The following is a 21,035-nucleotide window of genomic DNA, read 5'->3' as shown; positions in this document are numbered from 1 at the left end:
GTTATAAAGGTTGGGTAAGAGATTCTCATGACATCTTTGGTAATAATAAAAGGTATAGGCAACTTGCCTTTCACACTCAAACTCAAGCAAGAGACCAAGGAGAGATAGAAAATATCCCTTTTATCCTTGCTGCCAGCTATCATATCATCAAGCAATAGGGCTAATGTTTTTTTCTTTTTTTTTAAAAAAAAAACCAAACAAAAACGAACACAAAAACCCATATACCTTAAGAAAAGGCAATAAAAAAAAAAGAATAAAAATGGGAAGGAAAATTTCTCTAAGAGGGAGAGCAATTTATAGTTATTCGGAGCCAGCAGTAAATTATCCCCCCTTGTTAGGGGAAGAGAAAGCAGAGTGCAAACTGCAACTCTCTAGCAATTCCCTCTGTGAACAACACGCAATACTTAGGATGGTGCTTTGGGTGCATCTCCCTGTCACAGACTCCATATAATGCATTTCCCCATACAGACTCCTTTCCTTAAAGTTCTTGTTGTCGGAGAATTTGTACCATACCATTGCAAAATAGCCCCAAAACTGACAGAAAGGCAAATATAAGAAACAGATTTGTCGGATAAATTACAATCTCAAGCAACATATGTTAGCCTCACTAAAAATATTATTTTGCTTTAAGCGTCCATTTCTATTATCAGAAATAGAAATGCTATTTTACAATAAAATAAGTATTAATTTTAACCAAAGACATTCATTTTTCTTAAATTAGATAAGTAACAATTTTAGATAGCAGACCCTCTACTAAAATACAAAGAATGTAATTATAACAGCTATGACGAAGTGCAATCATTTACTTTCCCCTATAGTTTTCCAATTGTTATACATTTTAGAATAAAATAATAGGCAAAATGAACACTAACCTTTGAATAAATGCCATTTATTGGTCTCCACTGTTCTCCATTCAAAAGGTGGGGAATTATTATTTCATAATCTTTTGACTGGTCCTTTGGCACCTGTTGTCTTGAGGACTGCAATTTACCATCCACAGGGTCTCCTAGGTACAGTGGAAAAAAGTATTTCATGTTAGTAGGGAACAAAATCTGACAACATGAACTTTGTTATTTAATGAACCTAGCAGTATTTTTCAAAAGGAAGCAAGTTCAAGAAAGGAATTAAATGTTAAAACACAGTGGGTTCACACTGTCAGTGTCAAAACCTATACAAATTTCTAAGAGGACTGGGGTTCAGGGAGAGGAGCGCTGAGGTTATTCCCACTTCTGATTAGATGGCATGTTTCTGTAACAGTGATTTGGACAAGGACTGCACAGCAGAACTAGTGAGTGGCTTGAGGAAACAGAACAAACAGCAACCCCAGATAGCATTTGAAATTCAGTTTTAAAACTACATGGATAATTCTTGTGCCTTCTGCTTCAAGATATACAAAAGTTGCTGTTATTTATGAAGGGATTTTCATATAACATTCTGACTGCTCTCTTCGTACTAAGTAACTTCTCCGAATTGCTCTTAAGGGTCCCAGTCTGGATTCAGAAATTATGGTGATAGGTGTTGCATAAACATCGGGTAAGGTAAGGTGTAGATACACCAGGATGCAAAGAACATGAAGTTAGGATGTAACATTTTGGAATAAAAAAAATCTTGGGGAAGTATTGGCACAAGCTATTTAAAATGTTATATCAAAATCATATTAGAATTTGGATTTTTTTTCCATTGAAGATGATGGCAGATGGAAAGCAGGGGCGAATGCAGTAGGTGGCTGTTTTTTCAGCATCGTTATTAAGAGGCTAAGTAAGCTTCAGGGACTTAAAGGAGATAATATCTTATCAGGACTATTTTTCAGTACCCAAGATAAGAAATTAGCAAAAACTTTGATCACTCTACTCATCCTATCCGTGTTCTCATGAATCCTTCTTCTGAGAGAAGACTCTTGCTGGATCAGATTCATACCACTGGTGGTACAGCGCAGTTCCCCGCGGGGTGTAATCAGAGCCCTAGTTTCCCCAGGGTGAGTTAACCACGCTGTTGCACATTGCTGGCTCTCCCTAAAGGCAGATAACGATCACAAGTTTCCCCTTATGTCCTTTCCATTTCCGTGGCTGAGGCAGCTGGTCTTCACATTTTGTGATTTTGAGTCACAGCATAAATATGATATAGTTTTAAACCTTAAACCTCCAAGTTTATTGCACACAGTAGATCTACCAGTTTTAATCCTAAGCATTTGATTATCCCCCAAACACTTTTTAATGCATCATTTTACTCCACTAAATATGGAAATGTGCAGTTGTGCTACATTTTAATGAGTCTGGATGGTGTACAACAAAAAACTGAATATTTACTTAACTGAGTGCCCTCAGTATCTTTATATGGACATACAAGGAGGTCATGAAGTACTGAGAATCCCTGAACATCAAGGATGCATATTCACATTAGCAAAAGAAATGTCTGGAAGAGAATATAAACTCTCACTGAAATAATGCTGTACTCCTACACAGTAAGATGACTTCAATTCACATTACAATGTCAAAAAGCTATTTGCATGCAACATTTATCAAGTATTCTTCCATTCTTCCAAACATGCTAATGCTACTGTGCCTGTCAAAGGAAACAGTTCTCAAAAAACCTCACCATACAAGACCTAGAAATGGTACTAAGAATAAATCTTCAACAGAAGGTAGGGATAGTTCAGATACCACAGGAAAGGCAAAACTCCTGCTGTATGCACCATACTCCTGACCTACCATACTGGTGAGCTCTCCTCTATGAGGACAAGTTCTGAATGTGCTTTAGAAATCTATCCATCCTTTGTTAAAATGAAGAAAGGAACAGCTGACCATGGTCTAGATAGAACCTCACAGTTCTTCATTCATATTATCAAGCATGAAGTTTCTCTCTCAGACCAGAATTTATGAAGCAGAACTCAGAGAAAGTTTTGGCTCTAGTCCTGATTTTTTTCTTGGCTCACTAGAGCAGTCTCAAGTGTTTGAATTAAACGATTCAGGCCCTTCTTCCATTATTTTATAGGATTTGCGCTCTGAAATTTTCATGGACTGAACTTTAAGAAACCCTATGAGCATACCTCCCTCCTGCAGACAGTCGTCTACATCGCTTCCATGTGGTCTTACGTTATGGAGTTTTACCTAGATACTGGAAGGTGTCAAATTCTTTCTGGTATTCTTAGATGGGGAAGTTGTCTTTGTTATTAATTTGGCAAAATGTTAAAATCACATCATTATTCAAAAAAGGAGGAGGAGGGGAGAAAGAAATCTGTATTTGTGTTCATATGTGCTATTCCCTCATTACATTGTATGGTCCAGAAAGCCCAACAGCTATAAAAATTTCACGAGAAAAGGAACAATGATTCAATTTTGTCACTCTTTCTTCCATTCTTTGAGATTACTTACTCAAAGTGATACTTGTTGTGCAGTAAGGTAAAAATTTAAACTTAAATTCTTTAATTTAGTTTAAATTAAAGTAAAGTAAGGTTACAGTGAGCAAATTTTAATCTTGCACACATTTTTACTTACTTAAAAACACAAAACTGCATATATAGCAGAAGTGTGGATAGCCTGGGGACAGAAGTCAAGACAGGTTTACAGGGAGCAGTAACATCTCCATTGGAACAGAATTTATTTGCAGGAAAGAAAACAGTGAAGCTTTGGGGTACACAAACCCTTTTGAAACAATAGCATTTATAAAATACAAGAACAATTTCTGTGTAGGTTCTTTCTTTCACAGCAAAATATTTTGCTGTATATCCGAATGTTTTCATTTAAATTACTGCATGTGATAGGAATCACAGCTTCCTGAAAGGCAGAGCACTATGGCTGAGTCATGTGGCCTCATTATGGAAAGCACTTAAGCAGATGCATAACATTAAGCATGTGCTTAACTCCCAACTGCCCTCAGTATGACATATACACATTATAATTCCTTTTGTAAATCAGATAGCGATGTTTTTCTGATTTAAAGCCATTACATTAACACATTATGCATATTTTGGAAAGACTACAACATAGAACAACCCATATAGTTGTGAGTTAAACTTGAAATCACTGTTTAAATATAAAAGTAGGAGGAAAATAAAAACGGGTAAATCTTTCAGAAAGGATTCTACAGACTGATTACAAAGCTTCAAAGAACAGCTTGTCAGAAAACAAGACGCTGCTGCTGATGAAGAGGAACCCCACGTATTTATCTGAGACAAGGAAAGATGGCAGCATCAAAAATGCCTGCAGAGCCCAACTGAACAACAGGATACAGAGGTAAGAAACGTGGGTAAAGAAAGACACAAAAACCAACCATAAGAAGAGAGTCAGGCTAAAAAGAAGAGGACAGACATAACTGAAGTTGAAATGTGCAGGAAAACTTGAAAAAAAAATGGGACAGTCACGCAATCCCACACCAGCACCTAGTCTGAGCAGCTGTGCTGGCTTCGGAGCAGATACAAAGGTGGGATGCTGCTGGCAACGTCAGAAAGCTGAAGCAATGCCTTCCATCACACGCAGCCCCAACCTCAGACCACTGCTGTAAGCACCAAAGAAGTTATCCCCGTGAGGAAGCCCGGGTGTAAATCTACCCGTCTTCTGCAACCAAGCTGCTGTTATCCCGCAGCTGTCTCCTTTCCTGGCAGCTGGAGCAAATGCAATGCTTTCCAAGGGTAAAACATACTCCCCTACAGTATTTGAGCCAAGTCCGAGCGGCCCAAACGGATAAGTGATAATAGCTAGTTCCTGAGCGCCCCGTTAAGATACGGGGCAGTCTCTTGCACATGGACTGCACAAAACACTCCTGTGAATGTGTGTTTCCCCCAGGCCCCCTTTTCCTTTCTCTTTTTTCTTTTTTTTTTCCTTAAGGTTTTACTTCCCAATGTCTTCTGTTGATTATGGGCCACCCATCTCAGAGAGGCTTCCTCTGAGGACCACCAGAAAAAGACGCACATGACCACACTGGAGACCTGTGCTCACACTGGTTTTTCACGTCCTTGGTCAAGTCCCTCGAGCTCTTGGTGCTGCAGCTCTTCACGGGCACAGGCGCGCGGATATCTCTTCTCTGCTACTCTTTGTCTGTGTTATCAATTTTGATTAGGAGTTCTTTGCAGCTGGAAACATTAGAGCTGTTTACATTAATGATGAGGCCTCCTCTCTATGGGCATTCTGGGCATCACAGCAATACAAATAGTGTTATAACTGAAATTGGAGAATTTAAATTTTGGCTGGTTGATGAGGGAGGAAACAAAATAGGCCATCTATACTACTGGAAACCTTTATCAGACCCACATTTCCTATTTTTTTTTTTTTAAACACACGCACCTACTTATTCACCTACTTATTTTCCATTTCACTGAAATTCTGCCCAGTTCCTTCTAATGCAAGCTCATCGCCCCTTTTTTCACATGAAAAACTTGACAGTCAGGTCTAGCTGTTTTCTATTTTCAGCCTGTACTGAAGGTAACTCTTTATCCACAAGCTCATGTAGTGCTGCTTTATCCTGTTTTCAGTTATATAAAAGACTTTGTACAAAGAGCGAGATGAGTAGATGTTATCTATCAGCGACTTTTGTGCAGCTTAAATATTACTCGTCTGCAGTGTATTTCTACAACTGTTCCTCTTCACACAGTAACACACAAGGACGTGTTTGCAAGTAGTTACGAACAGTTTTCATCTTTTCGCTTTGTATTTCAGTTCCTCTGAGCTCCATGCAAAATAAAGGCTTAAGCACGCGGTCTGACATCTTTGTTTAATGACCTGAGAAAGCCCAGATCCGCTTCGGATGTGCAGTTACTTAAAATTAATAAGCTTTTAGCCGAGCGGCACGGTTTATTTGCCTTTAGGATAAACAGAAAGGACAACGCTCTCGGAGCCGAACAGGCTGGGATAAAACAGACTGAAGTGAAGGAAAATAAATGAATTGTGGATTTTCTTTTCCACGTGGTTTCTGCTGCCCGAGAGGCGGCGACCCAGACCCGCACGGCCCTACAGACCCGCGGCCCTGCAGACCCGGCGCACCAGACGTTTCTTTATAAGAAAGCTTTAAAAGAAAGCTGGTGTACCTGTGGTTTGGAGGAGAGCTTCTGCATCGCCATGTCGGGGTGCAGGATCAGCCCCCTCACTCTCTTGTACTGCCATGTTGGGGGGCTGCATCGCCCCCCCCCCCAGCCACCATGCCGCCATGTTGGGGCACCAGATCAGCCCCCCTTGCCCTCCTGTGCTGCCATGTCAGGGCACAGGATCAGCGCCTCCCCCTCCCCGGCCACTGTGCCACCATGTTGGGGCACCGGACCAGCCCACTAATCCTCCTGTGCTGCCATGTCGAGGCACCGGATCAGCCCTCACCCCACCACCCCCAGTCACTGCGCCGCCATTTCGGGGCGCCGGATCCTGTCAGGCCCGGGGCGCTGTTCATCCCACAGGGCCGCCAGGCCCAGGCCCGCCCTGCCAAGTTATATTTATTAATATAATGACAGTGCCAAAAATGACAGTACCAATTATAATATGTCATAATTAACATTAAAAAAAATGCGGCATACTCTCGCGGTCAACTTCCTCTTAGTTCAGAGCCATAAATTACTTTTCATGCTAACCCACCTAAGCAGTGTGTTGAGTCTTTGCATATAAATCTAGCCAAATTATTCCCTTTGGGGGGGGGGGGGGGAAGGGGGGGAAGGTGGAATAATATGGTTATTTAAAAGAGCCACCCAACTAGACACCTAGTTTTGCTTGCTTCCACAGTCCTCCCACCACTCCCAAAGGCAACACCTCAGGCGTTTAAGTGCAGGTAACTTCCCCAAAACAACCAATTCCATAGATCATCTCGGGCATGGACCTTGTTTTTTCCTTCATGCTGCAAAAAATCACTACTCGCGGATCAAATTTTTCGAATATCAAAAGTCAGCAAAGGTCTTTGACGAGCCTGAGGACAAGTGACCATGAGATGACTCCACTCCACGCGTTTCTGAATTTAATTTTCTGTTCTTTCTGCTTCTAAGGAGGAAGGATCCTCTCTCTGCAGCCTGACAGGTCTGTCAGCTTCAAACTCATTCGTGCGCTATTTGGTAGCATGTCCACTCGAGCCTTCATGCTGCTCGGCTTCACGAGAAGCGACTGCTCAGATGAGAAGTACGAGTTTACGGCACGCTGATCGCCTTTAACTAAACGGCATTAAAAACAGGCTTTTTAATATTTCAGTTTTATAATACTAAGAATATCTCCTGTCATCACTTGTTCTCGCATGAGTTATTCCCTTCCTAAATCTAATTCTGCTGATGAAATAATCTGCAACGCGAAACAGCCCTCCTAACCCTCCCCCACGAAACCCCATAAACTCACGGGAAAAACGTCACAGGCTCAACGTTTTAACGTGCGCATGGGAGCTAAAGCTTACAACTAAATGTACTGCTGCTCTTCTTCTCAACTGAAGATTGCTGAGGTCCATGTCATTGCATGGCCAGCTGAACAAACTAATGACACATCTTAGAGAAAAAAAAAGGAAAAAAAGAAAAATAAAAACGTTCATTGTAGAACATACCCCCTAAGCAGTTGAATCATCTTAATCTTCAAGCTTCTGTAATACAACTGTTGGAAGGCTCTAAGTCTGTGCACAATAAAGTGCTTTATTCAGGGAACCATATGACTCCATCAGTCATTCAAGCATATGTTTGGCACAGATTGAAAGTGAAAAGCATAGCTAAGTCAAATATTTCAAAACTGAACTTGTCTTTCTAACACACATGGTTTATATATTGGTGTAATATCTATATAACTTTTCAGTTCTCATATACAGTAATGTCATGGCTAAACTACAAAATGATGTCTTTGGCACTAGGCAGCATTGCGCTTCTTGGGAGTTCACACATGCCAAAAAGCAATCTACTAGAAAATTAAAAGGGAACTATCATACCTGACAGGTCCTCAAGAAAACCTTAAAAATAGCTTTTGTTCATTTTGGTTCCTGAAAATCTATTTCTCAAACCAGGATGCTACAAATTCTTTGCTAGATAGCAGCACTGTAAAAAATTCAGGACAGCGAGGTTCATTTTAGTCATGCGCCTGATACTGCCTTCTCTTCTGTTTGCAGATGAAATATTGCTCATCATACAGAGTTTCTCCTGCTGATGCAAATGCGATTAAAGCAATCTTGCAAGAGCACAGTGTGATTAAAGCATAAGTAATGCGAGAAGGATTTGGGCTCTCATTATACAAAATGCATATTGAAATGCACTCAAGGAAAGAAGCTAGTGTATCTCAATATCCTCCCTGTTCTCAAGAACAAAATATGACAAGTGGAGTTCTGAGAACGACATTTGCCACTGAACGGAGGGATGGAGCAGGGAAACTACAGAACATTTCAAATAGTGAAAATGAAGCTTTATTATCTTGTATAGCATTTATGCATATGCTATATTTGGGAAACAGCTGTCCAGTCTCTTTGTGATCTTGTTCTGTTTGACTGAGGAATTACTATTCAGGACCAGTTCAAGGACAGAGTTCTGTTTTTTTTCTAGATAGAACATTTTGAAATTTGAGATATAAACTAGAGAATTTTTGAAACAAGAGTACTTTTCAGCACACTAGGCTATCTGTATGTATCGAACAGTTCCCTCCCACAGAAGAACTCAGCGCTTGGAGTTCATAAGGGAAGGGGTGAATTCTGGATGCAAGACTCAAACACAAGGTAGCTTTGGAAATGAAGCAGCAAACAGCTTAGGAGAACTTCTGTTCTACGGCAAACTGTGTCTTACATTTGCTTCATTTCCAAGGGATGGTGCCATCTTATGAATTGTTCCAGTCATTCTCATGCAAACCAGCAGGACAGGACTAACAACAGGTGAGGAATATCAACAGAAGTTGGAGTTTGCCCCCAACAGAACAATCCTGTGCTCCTTCTTTCCATCTCTGCCGCTTCTGGACCAGAGGAAAGGGGTCGTTAGGTGAGCAGGGAGGATGAAACCAAAATTAACTCAGTTTCATGTAGCAGGCCGAGATGTTATGTGCAATTCATGCAATTAGGACACCAAAGCAGATAGTGAGGAGATCTGTGTCTCCTGTCAGCTAACAATATGCCTGTTCTCTGAGAGTCCCTACTAACAAAGGTATTTCCAGGATGCCATAGTGAAGGATGTCCTGTCCTGACTCAGCATCATCATTGTGTTGCATACAGCTATGCCAGTGTCCTGGGAGCAGCAACATCTCAGCACTACTACCCCATGTCCTCTAGATGGTACTTCAGAAATACCAGAGCATTCTTCTCCAGCTCCTCCCCTCCAAACCCTCCAGAAAGGCTCCTTTCCTCTCAAAATCACTCCCCAAAATACAATTTCCTCTCAGTCTTCAAAAAGGTACTGTCAGTCCTTTCTAACAGCTTCCTCACTGAGTTAAAGGATGCTGTTAAAGCTTAACAGCATCATGAGATGTTCCTTCCCATTCATAGTATGTGATCATCACTGAAAAAAAAAACAAAAAAAAACATGGAGAGTTTAAATTGTGCTTTTTCACATGCATGCAGATCATTCATTTAGATGTTCTCTGGGAAATTGCACTTAAAACAGAGTAAACCCAGCTGAAGCAAATTTCAGTATTAGTTTAAGTAAATGTGCATGGGAAACCTTTTGCAGTTCTTTCCCAAACCTAGTAAATGAGGTATTGAGCTGGATAGCTAATATCCACCATGTGTTTTTCTTTGTATGGGGAATACCTGCTACCAGCATTACTCAACAGCAGAGAAAGAAAAGTTAACTGCACCTGTACTAACATAAGTCTCTGTCTTCCTACTTCTTGAAATGCAAATGAATAATGAAAACTTAGGGTTACTTAATGCTCTTGCAGCCTCTTGTCAAACTCAGGTTTACATGTGTAACCTTACAACAAATGTCACCATAAGCACAAGATCTATCCGTAACTCTCTACTGTCACAGGCTTTTTCAGGAGATCTGCTACAGAAATATTGAAAGTTTCTTTTTTATTGTTTTTACAGAGTAGAAAGAACATCCAGGACATCTTCCCATGCCACTAAAGCAGCTTTGCTCACCTAACCGACACATGCCTCGTTCCTTTCAAGAAGGTTTTAAATGGATAGCACAGAATCTTAACTTAACACCAAGCTTTACAAATGAGCCAAATCCAGGATGTTCAGACAATTTGTCCCAACTGAGCATCAGACCCATAAACAAGGAATATACACAATACAAATTAAATAGACAAGCTCCTTTCTCAAGTGTGAAGATTTTTTCTGTAATGACATCACACTTTCCCTCAAAAGCAAGTGTTTACCCAGTCTCCCTCCAGTGGGATGCATTTTCCTCACTTAAGAGGCAATACATGAACAAGTAAATACTATTTCAGTTGAAATGTTGTTTTGATGGATGTGTAGCGTGTTGATGTTGTATCCTTCCCTATACACGACAGTGACCAAATTTTATTCCCAGCTACAGCTCTGACACCTCAGTGCTCTCAACAGGAGAATATAGACCCTCATATATTTTAATCATTGAGATAACAGAGGATCCTAAGCATGCTATGAAATTAATGGGTGCATATAGACAGCACTGATGAATAAGGGTTATCTGTGATGCCCAGCTCCATGAAGAGTCAGGCCCATATGCTCACCTCACTTAATTAATGCAGAATTAAGACAAAGTCAGGGATTTCTTTTTCTACACAACTGTATCAAAACAAAATTCCATGAATATTTGGATTTGGTAACATTTATATTCTGAAAATATTCTTTCAAAGGTAGGCAGTCAGACATGAAGTTTATTTCTCCTGCTTCATGAGCTGTTTTCAGATTTGAGAAAAGTTTAAATAGAAGCACAGGAAACAGCAAACTTTCACCATTGTCAGAAAAAGATTTTTCATTTAATGTGGCTGATATTATTAGACCATATTTCTAATCACTGACACTGTTCCTCTTACCAAATATCTCATAGAATAAACTAGTAGAAGAGCTTTTTGTGCCAAGTCCTGCATCCAGCTTTTTATGCCTCTCTGTATATTATCCAGCATGGTTAACAGCCCATGAAATGTTCCACTTCTTGCCTTATTAGATCATATATTTTGGACAAGAAAGGATGTGTTTATCCATTCTATGGTTTCGTCATGTTGACCTTCGGGATGCACAAAAGTTTCTCATTCTAATTCTAAATCTGGCAGAACAGCAACACCATTTATATGCAGTGTAAAAAAAGTTAATGAAACAACATGAAGTAATTTAACAGAGAAGTCAGCATTTCTGATTAGAAAATGCAGTTCACCGAGTCACTTTCTGAGACACTGATGCTAACTGGATATCAATGCATTTTCAAACTCTTATGTACTCTATCTATATAGCTAATAGTGACAACATTCCTCCATTCACCAAATACTATTAATCCTACTCCACTGTTTGTGAACTGGGCAAAAAAAATTGGCCATTAGCACAAAGGAGGTAACATCAGAGCAAGAACTAGAATACAGGGAGTCCGAATGCCTACTACCCTGTTTCCTGAACTACATGATGCTCTCTGCTGATAAGACTGCTTGATTAAATCACATCACTATTGACAGACTCACTTATACTCTTACCACACAGTTTACACAACCAAAAAACAAGGTTTCACCTCCTTTCATCAAAGATAAGTGCCTCATGTCATTTTTCACTGTGCATCCCTAACACAAGATTTCCAAAGAGCTGGTGCGCTAGTTCCAGGACTGTTGTACTACTGGCTACAGACTTTGTCTTGATTAGCAGATTTTAAGGTAGCTCTGCAATTTAATATCATGTATTAGAAAGATTTTACTTGGTAATTTTTAGCATTAAGGTTAGTAACACAGGGATATCCAAATTGTGACGAGTTCACCAGTGAACCCACCATAGAAAAAGATCACCAGCTTAAAAATCTGCCTGAGAAAAGAAAAATACCAAAGAGGGCATAAAAAGCATTATTTTGAGGTTTCTTTTCTAGTGTGCACATGCCAGAAACTTTAAGATAGTCGTGGATGACAGACTAGTCAAAGTCACGAACTTCACCAGATCATTAAGCACTTTACATCTGAGTGTCCAAGATGCACTGGGGAGAAGGGTCAACATCCTGGAGCACAGGGTTCAGAAGAAATAATACCTTTTCTCAATTATCATGTGACTCTTTTTAATTAAAGATAAAAATTTAATGCGATGGAAGCATTTGTTCTGTGTTAACCATGAACAAAAGGGATCATCCTTTTGCACTGCACTGTCCACCTGCGATCCTCTAATAGAAGTTATTAAGTCATGCAGTTTTTATTTAGCCCTTTGTAGATTTGCCCTGGAGTCTCAACAAGGGCTAACATAAGTTTCTGATTGTGCAGGTACAATTTAAGCCTTGAAGCCTTGAATATTACAAAGTTTTGGAGATGAAGTGCATTTGTCCTATCAATAATCTGAAAAAGCTGCCTGTATTACAATAGGTACACAACATGAAGAACAAATTTGAAGTGGCATAGAGTAAAACACAAAAACTTGTAGAGGGAAAGAAACTTTCAGGAAAAGAGATTAGAGAAAGCCAAATTCCTTCTAACAGGACTAACATGAACAGCCTGGCCTCTTAAGCAGGACAGGATGCTGCATGAGACATAGAGCTGAGTTTGTTGGCATGATGGAGCCTGGTCACGTTAGCATTACAGCATTTCAGTCCTAAATTGTAAACACCCCCCTTGAACTGTTATTTCTCCGTTTACAATGACTCTCACAGGAAAAAAAATGTTAAGACAAAAATCACTCAATCAGCCTGCAAACACAAAGTCTCTAATACTCAAATTCCCAAGTGCCAGGCCTGGCAGCAACAGCATCAGAAGTGGGTTTGTCGCAATTCCCTGGATGCACACAAACAGGTTGCATCATCACTCTCCCTGCCAGCCGCGTACTAGCAGGGGACTGAAGGTGTCACGCTGCCTGCTTGACAAACAGAGCTCATTGCTGTCGATTTACATGTAACACTGGAGCCCTTGAGCACCAGCGATACTGCCCAAAAGGATGCACATGAATACTAAAGCAAAAGGAAGCCCAGCTGGACTCCTTGGACAATTTGCACTGGCAATTCAAGATATGTTAAAGCACAGGGACTGCTAGTGATAAATCTGTCAGGATTAGGACACATGAGGTCTGAACAAGCCTGGTGAAGAACCAAATAAGCTATCACATGAATTCAGCCTTTTAAAGCAGAACTTCATGATCAACAGCATCAACCTCAACTGACAGCTTCAATGAGAGCACCAGATAAACATAACCCTGATCCGTGGCCATCACTCATATATCATTAGGGAGGTGCCGCCAGGGCGGCCCCAGTGCCGCAAGCGGGCACATGCATCCCTACTTAGTGGATGCTCTCTGCGGCTGGATGGCGATCTTTCCAAAAAGCTCAAGGAAAACAGGAAATGAGCAGCTTGACAGACCACCACCACCAAACAAATTGGCAGCTCCCCAGCGAGCAGGAGAGTTAACAATGTGATCATAATGTGAAGAGCGGGTATAATATTCTCAACTGGTGGCTTTTGGCATGGATTTAGCAAGCCCTCTGGACAGCAGTGGCAGGTCATGCCAGGCTGTCTGCAGGGAAGCTGATGGGGTAATCATCAACCAGGAAGGTGATGGACGTAGACCATAAATATCCGTCATAAACTCTAGAAAGAGGACAGTACTTTAAAGTGAACTCTAAAAGACAGATTATGCTGGAGATACCAGTCTTAAAGTGAGAAAAAGGAAAAGTTGCTTTTTATTATTATTTATTTTCATTCCAGTCAGTGCAATTGCAATCAGTAACTAAATGTCTGGCAGAAGAGTTATTTTAATTAAAGATAAAATTTTAGGATTTTTCCCCCTCTGCTGTTCTCCCAGCTAACACCTAATATCTAAAAGAGATTTAAAAGGTTTCTCCCAAACACACTCTTTTGAAGTGTGCCTTTACATGCTCCCACTTTCATTGTCTCCCCTGTAGATACAGGAAGGCCCTGACTCTGCAAAAAGCTTACAAAGATGTTGAATTTCAGGTGTGACTAAATTGATAAGATTACATCCTATCCTATTGGCTATTATTCTCCACCAAAAAAAAGCAAAGCAAAATTAGCTCTGCTTTCAGCAAGTTTCCCTTTTTGTTCATGATGGTCGTTTTAGTCAGCAACCAAGAGAACCAAGAGCTAGCAGCTTTGGAAATTCAAAAATGCAGTTGTAAACCCATAAAAATTGGCACGGAAACGCATACTAAGAATGGCAGGCAAAACTGTTTTCAGGTTGCCTCACTCATAACCTGATAATTTCTGTTTAATATTAGACCTGTTATGAGGGCAGTCTCTGTTATGCACCTCTCCTGCCTTTTAAAACAACTGTATTTCAATGCCAGTTTTCAAGGCACTTCATAACTTACACTTCTGCCTTAATCATTCAGCGTGTAAGAGTAAGATGCCCTGGCAGTACCTCAAATTACCAACATGATTAACAAAGTCTGTTACTCGGCACACATCATGGTATTTGGGAAGAGCTGGGCTTCCCAAGTGACATGGCAGCAGCTGAGCCCTGTAGGTCCCAGCAGCTGAAGTGCACGAAGGAAACCTGCACTGCCGGAGGAGGACGAGGTGGCTCCAAGCTCGGCCAAGCCTCTTGCTGCCGGCAAAGCTGAACTCAGCAAGGAATAAGTTGTAGTAGCAAAGCCAGCCAAGGTGAAAGTTGAAAAGCTTCAAAACAGCAGAACAAGATTTTTGCCAACACAGTCAAGAGGACTTTTTCTCACTGGCTGCTTCACTGGGCCCAGAAGCTCATGGCTGTAACTTTCAGCACCTCTGCGACCAAGAAAGCACACATGCTTCAGCAAAATCAAAAGCTGCAGAGAAAAAGCGATTAAAGTAACGGATACTTGCTAAGTACTCTGGCTAGAGGTACCAAAAAGCAAATTATATACACACTGTGGAAAGAAGAGGAGGTGGAGACAAGTAACATAGCAGAGGGAGCTTCAAACCAAAAGTCCAGCTGGGCTGCAAAGGTCGCCAAGTGCTACCCTCACTCAGGCTTAGGCAAATACTGTAACGATGGCCAGCTGAGATAAGCTCTATAGTGAACTTAATCAATTCATGAAAGCAAAACCCTAGAGCCTGAGCTCAGCTCTTTGAACTAGAACATTGGCACCACCTGATCCAAGAAATGCTGTTTAAAGTCACTAGAGCATGCCCACTGTAAGCACTGTATCTTGATTGCTCAGTATAGCAGGTCTTTTGTAACAAATCAGTCTAACAGGAGTTCCTCTCCTACTTACCAGTTTTTCCTCTACGACCAGTACGCTAAGTCCAAGCCATCCACAGCTAGCCCTTTTACCTTATTGTAGGGACAACTACTCTGGGGTATGTTCCTTCCTTCATTTCTGCCACAGGGGAACATGCCTTACCTGGGGCACATGGTCACGCACAGCCACATCTCAGCATGCCTTGACCATGTGCTGCAGCTTTTAGCAGAGGACAGTCAGGGTTGTAGTGGCCTCTGCTCTCAGAGCAGTCTGTACCCGCTGCCTTGACCCACAAATGCCAAGAGAACAGTTGTGGGGCAGCAGAGGACCCGATTTCTCTCTGTCTATCCAAAGACATCTGCAGCCTTTTACCCCCAAAATGCTGATTTGGCAGAAGCAAAGAAATACAAATGTAGAGCAGGAGAAGTTAAAACCCCTCACACAGCGGCAAAGCAGGTTTAACTTCAACTCCTGTTAATCCATTAATGTAAATCCTAGGTGCTCCCTTGAACTCTACAACGTGCCCTGTCTACCCTAGGGTTTTAATATGCTAGCTAATATATGACAAACATACACCTTTAGCTTTTTCCTAGAAAATACAGCACCATAGGCCCAGTGGAAGTCACTGTGCATAAATTTAGAGACAAGCAAACATTTACAAGGTTTTAAGTTACAATGAAAAAAGACATAGGCCAAGGGTTTGCAGTGACACAGTCTCTTATCAGTGCTGTTAAAAATATTTATATGATAGAAGCTTCCTCCCTCTCTCAGATGCAATATGCATTGTCAGCTGCTGCTTAATGAAGGGGACAGGCCCCCAGGCCCTCAGCTGACTCCGAATAAGCCACAGACTTGCTGTACAAAGAAGGGGACAGGACACTTCATCATGCCACGCTCAGTTCCCCTACGTGCACCACTGGTATCACAGAGCCAGGCAAGTTCTGCAAAACGTCCTTAAGACTGAAGTTAGTTCTCCCTGACCTCACTTTGCATGAGCGTAGTAGCGAATAAAAATTAATTTGGCAAGGAAGTTTTTACCATCGCTGTTTTTTTTTCCTTCCAGGAAAAAAAAACCTCCCATGTGTTGCTCGCCCAGCTGGCAGTACCGACTCCCAGCGCCGAGCTCAGAGCCCGCTCCTCCTCGGTGGCTCTTTCCAGTGGGGATCCGACGGAGGGTGCCGGGGACCTGCGTGCGGTGCGCTGCCGCGGCTCGCTGCGCGCGCGGCTGCCCCCCGGCGCAGACCCCCCAGCGCCGCTGCACGCTCCCCCCCGTGCCCCGTCCCCGTCCCCCGGCGCGGAGCCCCGCGGAGGCGGCGCCTGGGCCGCGGCGCCCGGAGCCGGGGAGGCCGCGGCGGGAGGGAGCGCGGCGGCGGCAAGGGGGCCCGGAGCAACTCTGGTGGCCCTGAGCGCCCGGGGACCATCCCCTCTGGGCCAAACGGCTGCAGGGCTTTTTTTTTATTTTTAAATTTATTTTTGCTTGTCCCATTAAAATGGAGAACAGAGTGAGGCAGTATCTTAAAAATATATATATATATATATATATATATATACACATACACATATCATTAACTTACCTTGAGTTCTGGATGATGCTAAAAAGAGCCAGCTAAGGCTCAGCAGCAGCATGAAAATCTGGGCCAGGGGGTGCAGAGGAGGGAAGCGCTGCTGCTCTGCATGGAGACGCTTTGACATCTTAGCCCAGACTGAAGGAGACAAACTTTCATCAGCTGGGGCTGGAGAGCAGCACCATAATATACAGTTACAGAGAGGAGCGAGCTGGGACTCAGGATGTGAGAGATTTCCTGCATGCAGTTAACTCCAAAACCCCTCCTGCATGAGCTGCTGATGAGTTGGGCTTTGCTTTCTTAGAGGAGGGGAAAAAAAAGAAAAAAAAAAAAAAGTTGTTTGGGCTTTTTTTTTTTTTTTTAACAGAGGGGTGTTTCTTTTCTTTTTTTCTTTTTTTCTTTTTTTTTTTTTTTGGCAAGAAAAAAAAAATCTGTTGACCGTCGCAATAAACGAGCAGCCTGTCCGCGCTGGCTCGCGGGAGGCATTGCGGTCGTTAGCGGGGGCAGGCGGGCAGGCAGGGAGGCCTGAGCACCGCACCGCACCGCACCGCGCCGCGCCGCGCCGCGCCGCCAGCGCTCGCAGTTCGCATTACAATGGAACAAATCATTGTCCGCGGCCGCCCCTCCGCGGGGTCCTACCGCCCGCCGCCGCGGCCGCCTGCGCGGGGCCGCCGGCCTCTCCGCAGCCGCGTCCCCAGGAGGGCCAGCTGCGCCGGCACAGCTCCGCGGTCACCGATTGAGTCCATAATTAACGCGGAGTTAGTTATTTCTGGTGCCCCTGACTTACTCTATATTGCGGTTTCTTTTCCCTTCTTTCTTTCTTTTTTCTATACACCCACAGCACTGCCAGATGCATTTTTTAAAATCTTCCTCATTCAAGTTATCGTTACCAACTGTCTGGGAGAACAACCAAACACAGATTATCTAATCCATAACACACTGCTGAAATGCATATAGTGCCCACAGTGATGTTTCACAGAACACCCTAGAGCAGTAAAAAGAAAAATCTCAATCCTGTAAACCCTAACTTTTATTGTGTGGTTTCATTTTTAATTCAATAATATTCTTCCCAAATCTAGTAACTCGGATATTGATTCTGAATTCTGCCTCTTGATCCAATGTTCCTCACATGCGAAACAGTTTGCAAAATTACTCCAAAAATGCGTCTGTTCACCAGCAGACACAACAGTAAGGCAATGCCATTTAAAAATTGGATTTTGGAGATTCTGATTCTCATCTGTTCTGGAGCAGAGGTTGGTGAGTGTTCGCAGTGCTCCGGACCATGCCTTTCTCCAAGCAGCAGGATGCACATGCCCTCTGCTTGACCGCGACCTCAGTTCATGCTTTTCACAGATTTTGCAAGATGCCACGGTTCCCAAACCGCAGCTGGGGCACAGTTACTTCCTCAGGATAACAGCTACCTTGTCAGCCAGGTCATCAGATCACAAGTAGGCTTGGGAACGTCGCTGGGGTCAAGAAAAGCGGAGGACAGGCCTGCCGATCATCTGCTTTTCTCCACAATTAGGAAGTACCTTTTCTTCCACACCCCCTGCAACCTCTCCCCCCAGCAGTGCAGGAATCCCCTCTAGGTGCTCCGTGCTTCCAGCTGTGCCTGCGCTGACCCTTCAGGTCTCCTCTCGCAGCACACACTTGCTTTAGCAATCCTGCGAAATTACCAACGATGGGAATGTGAGAGACGAGCAGTGCAGGCGTTTGTCCGAAGCAATGGCAGTCCGTGTTTTCACATTCTCAGTTTGCACCTGGACTGGCACCCCCTCCTGCACATTTTTCAGATGCATCCAAACTACCTAACTGTCATTGAAACCCTACAGGAACTGTTTTGTAAGAGAAAACATTTCTGGTTAGTCATACTATTCTTATTACGACTCTACTTATCTTTTAACGTATTTGTGTAACAGCTTTCATTCTTCTGATTATTTCAAGTTTATATTTTTTCTAGATTTAATAAAATTATTCAAAATTCTGTTTTGCTTTGCAAAAAGATGATTTATATATGATTGTTTAGACGAGAAAAAAATTGAGATATACTGGGATAGCACAGAAAAGTTATGGGTACAAAGAATTCACCATGTCCCCTTCCCAGTAAAACTCTGACCTTCTGAGCCATCAGTATTATCCTGCATGTAGCTTTGTCTGACATACAGCTTTAAATACGTAAATGCTAAATTATACTATTCTCCCATTATCAGTCACATTTTAACAGCAAAAGTTGGCAACATTTTGTCCTTTAAAAAATAAACAAACTAATGAACTACATTGACTTTGCTTACTAAGGAGATATTTACTCCACATAACACACTGGTTAAAAATGCAAAAATCAAAACAGAAGACTTTTTTGTGGCAGGCCAACATAAAAGCCGTGTAGTAATTTTTATTCTTTGAGGGGCTTTTCCCAGTGAAAAAAATCAGTCAAAAGGGAACTAAAGACTTCTAAATAGAATTTTTGTGATCCCAGATGACTCGTCACTGAAATGGTAGTATTTTGAGAAAAAATATTCACTAACAGGGATTATGGAGACAATTATGTCTTCTTCGTTTAGTAACATCAATGAAGTAGATATTATCGAAGTTCCTCCTCCTCTCCCAAAACTTAACAACAAGAGAACCTTTGCATCCTACCACATTCGTTTTATGGGCTTGAAGCTGATAAATTGATAGTTTTTCACAAAAGAACCCCAAGTACTTCATTAATGACATCCATAAAGGAATGCTACTGAATTACAGTTACAGCTGGCTGTGGAGAACAACAATAAATTTTCACAGCAGTTTCACAACTATTCTGGAAAAAAAGAAAAAAAACATGGAAAAGCAAAATTATTCTGAAGTAGCCCTACTTCACGGCTATGTGCCTAAGAGAGTCCAAACCTCGACTTTTAATTTCTCATGTCAAACCACCTCCACAATTAGTTTTATGAGACGTGATTTATCCACTTCAGAAGAACAAGGCTGAGTTGCCCCTGCAGGAAATGAAAATTGCATCCAGGTTGTGGGGCTACTTCAAAGGCAGCCACAACCCTGATCTTCCAGGTTATTCCCCGAGGGCAACCGGCTTTCAGTTCCCCCCTTTTCCAGCTTTCTTCTTCTTTAGCACTGCTAGGGGAAGGAGGGGGAGGAAGGGAATCTCTCACTGTATCTGGGTTTTTCTTTACCTTTGTATCTTTTGTTACTGTTTCTCTGTGCTTTTTGCCTTTTTTGTCCTCTGATCTTCCGTACTATCTCCAAGTGTTTACTTTTTCCTTATTTCATCCCACTAGCAGTTTTCTCTTAAGACGTGCACTCCCTTTTCTGCCAGTTTAGAGTTAGCCTGCAGTAGCAGCAGTATATTGAACAGCTAATGCTCTCTTAGCTCTTAAGTTTTATCTCCTTGAAAGGAGGAAACCTGACAGATCACTGTTTTTTTTTTTTTTTTTTTTTTTTTTTTTTTTGTTTTGTTTGTTTGTTTGTGTAGACAGAGAGCAGTGTGCTGGAAGCTTAGCTAGGCTTTTCTTAAAGCACTTGGCTTTAAGACTGAGCCTTCGCTGTGTAGTCCTGGTGTAATCAGGCCCACGAGCTTGGTGGGGTTGTCCCTAAGGCCTTCTGCCAACTCCTGCTGTCTTCTCACCTACATGCACCTGGTCACTACAGATTTGCACTGGGAGAAGTTAATAGAAGACAGGGAGAAGAAAGCAAGCCACTAGCCAAAACCTCCAGGCCGCAGATCCCGCTGCTGTAGTGCTTCTGGACTTGGAGATGTGTCAACGAAACACCTTACTTTAACTGGGCTAGCGTGACTGTGGGTCGCTTGTGGGAAGCCTTTGGTGACAAAATCTTCTCTGCTGCAACAGGCATGGTTTCCCTGCCTTACTTCCCAGCCTGAATTAAATGAACAGTGGTAAGCCACAGATAGTTGAAGGAGAATTTCAAGAAAAGAGATTCTGGTAAGGAGCAAATACCTCAGAAACACTGCTCTCATGTCCTCCTGGATCGGCCATGATCTCCTTTGTATATCAGAAACACCCGCTATAATCACAATATCAAGTTATATCCATAAATCCAAGTCCTTTTATTCCCACATGTGCCAAAATGCAGGAGGACTTGTCTGGGCTTAGCTACAGGGATCTACAGTTTTGTGGCCTCCAGGCTGAAGCTTTTGCTCCTTAGAGTAAACAAAACAATATAAAAAAGTTTTCCCTTTGAAAGGCTGTGTGTCCCCTCGCCAGCTGCTGAGACTTCGTGTCGCCGCTCCTCCTTCACTTCATTAACTTTCGGCATTATCAAGATCC

General features: G+C 42.2%; 1 protein-coding gene across 1 annotated transcript in view; it reads right to left on the bottom strand.

Annotated features, from left to right (window-relative positions):
• ADAM12 (ADAM metallopeptidase domain 12) overlaps nt 1-16,946 on the bottom strand; it is a 188,114-nt gene extending 171,168 nt beyond the window's left edge. The window contains exons 1-2 of the mRNA XM_062579862.1: nt 16,762-16,946; nt 873-1,006 (exon numbers count right to left, since the gene is read on the bottom strand). Coding sequence (XP_062435846.1) covers nt 873-1,006; nt 16,762-16,879 — 252 coding nt within the window. The 5' untranslated portion in view covers nt 16,880-16,946. The remainder of the gene's footprint in view (nt 1-872; nt 1,007-16,761) is intronic.
• Nucleotides 16,947-21,035: the final 4,089 nt, after the last annotated feature.

The sequence above is a fragment of the Rhea pennata genome, chromosome 7, assembly GCF_028389875.1.
Source record: "Rhea pennata isolate bPtePen1 chromosome 7, bPtePen1.pri, whole genome shotgun sequence".
Lineage (NCBI taxonomy): Eukaryota > Metazoa > Chordata > Aves > Rheiformes > Rheidae > Rhea > Rhea pennata.
Note: the sequence above shows the minus strand (reverse complement) of the source record. Positions and strands in the feature narration are given on the sequence as shown.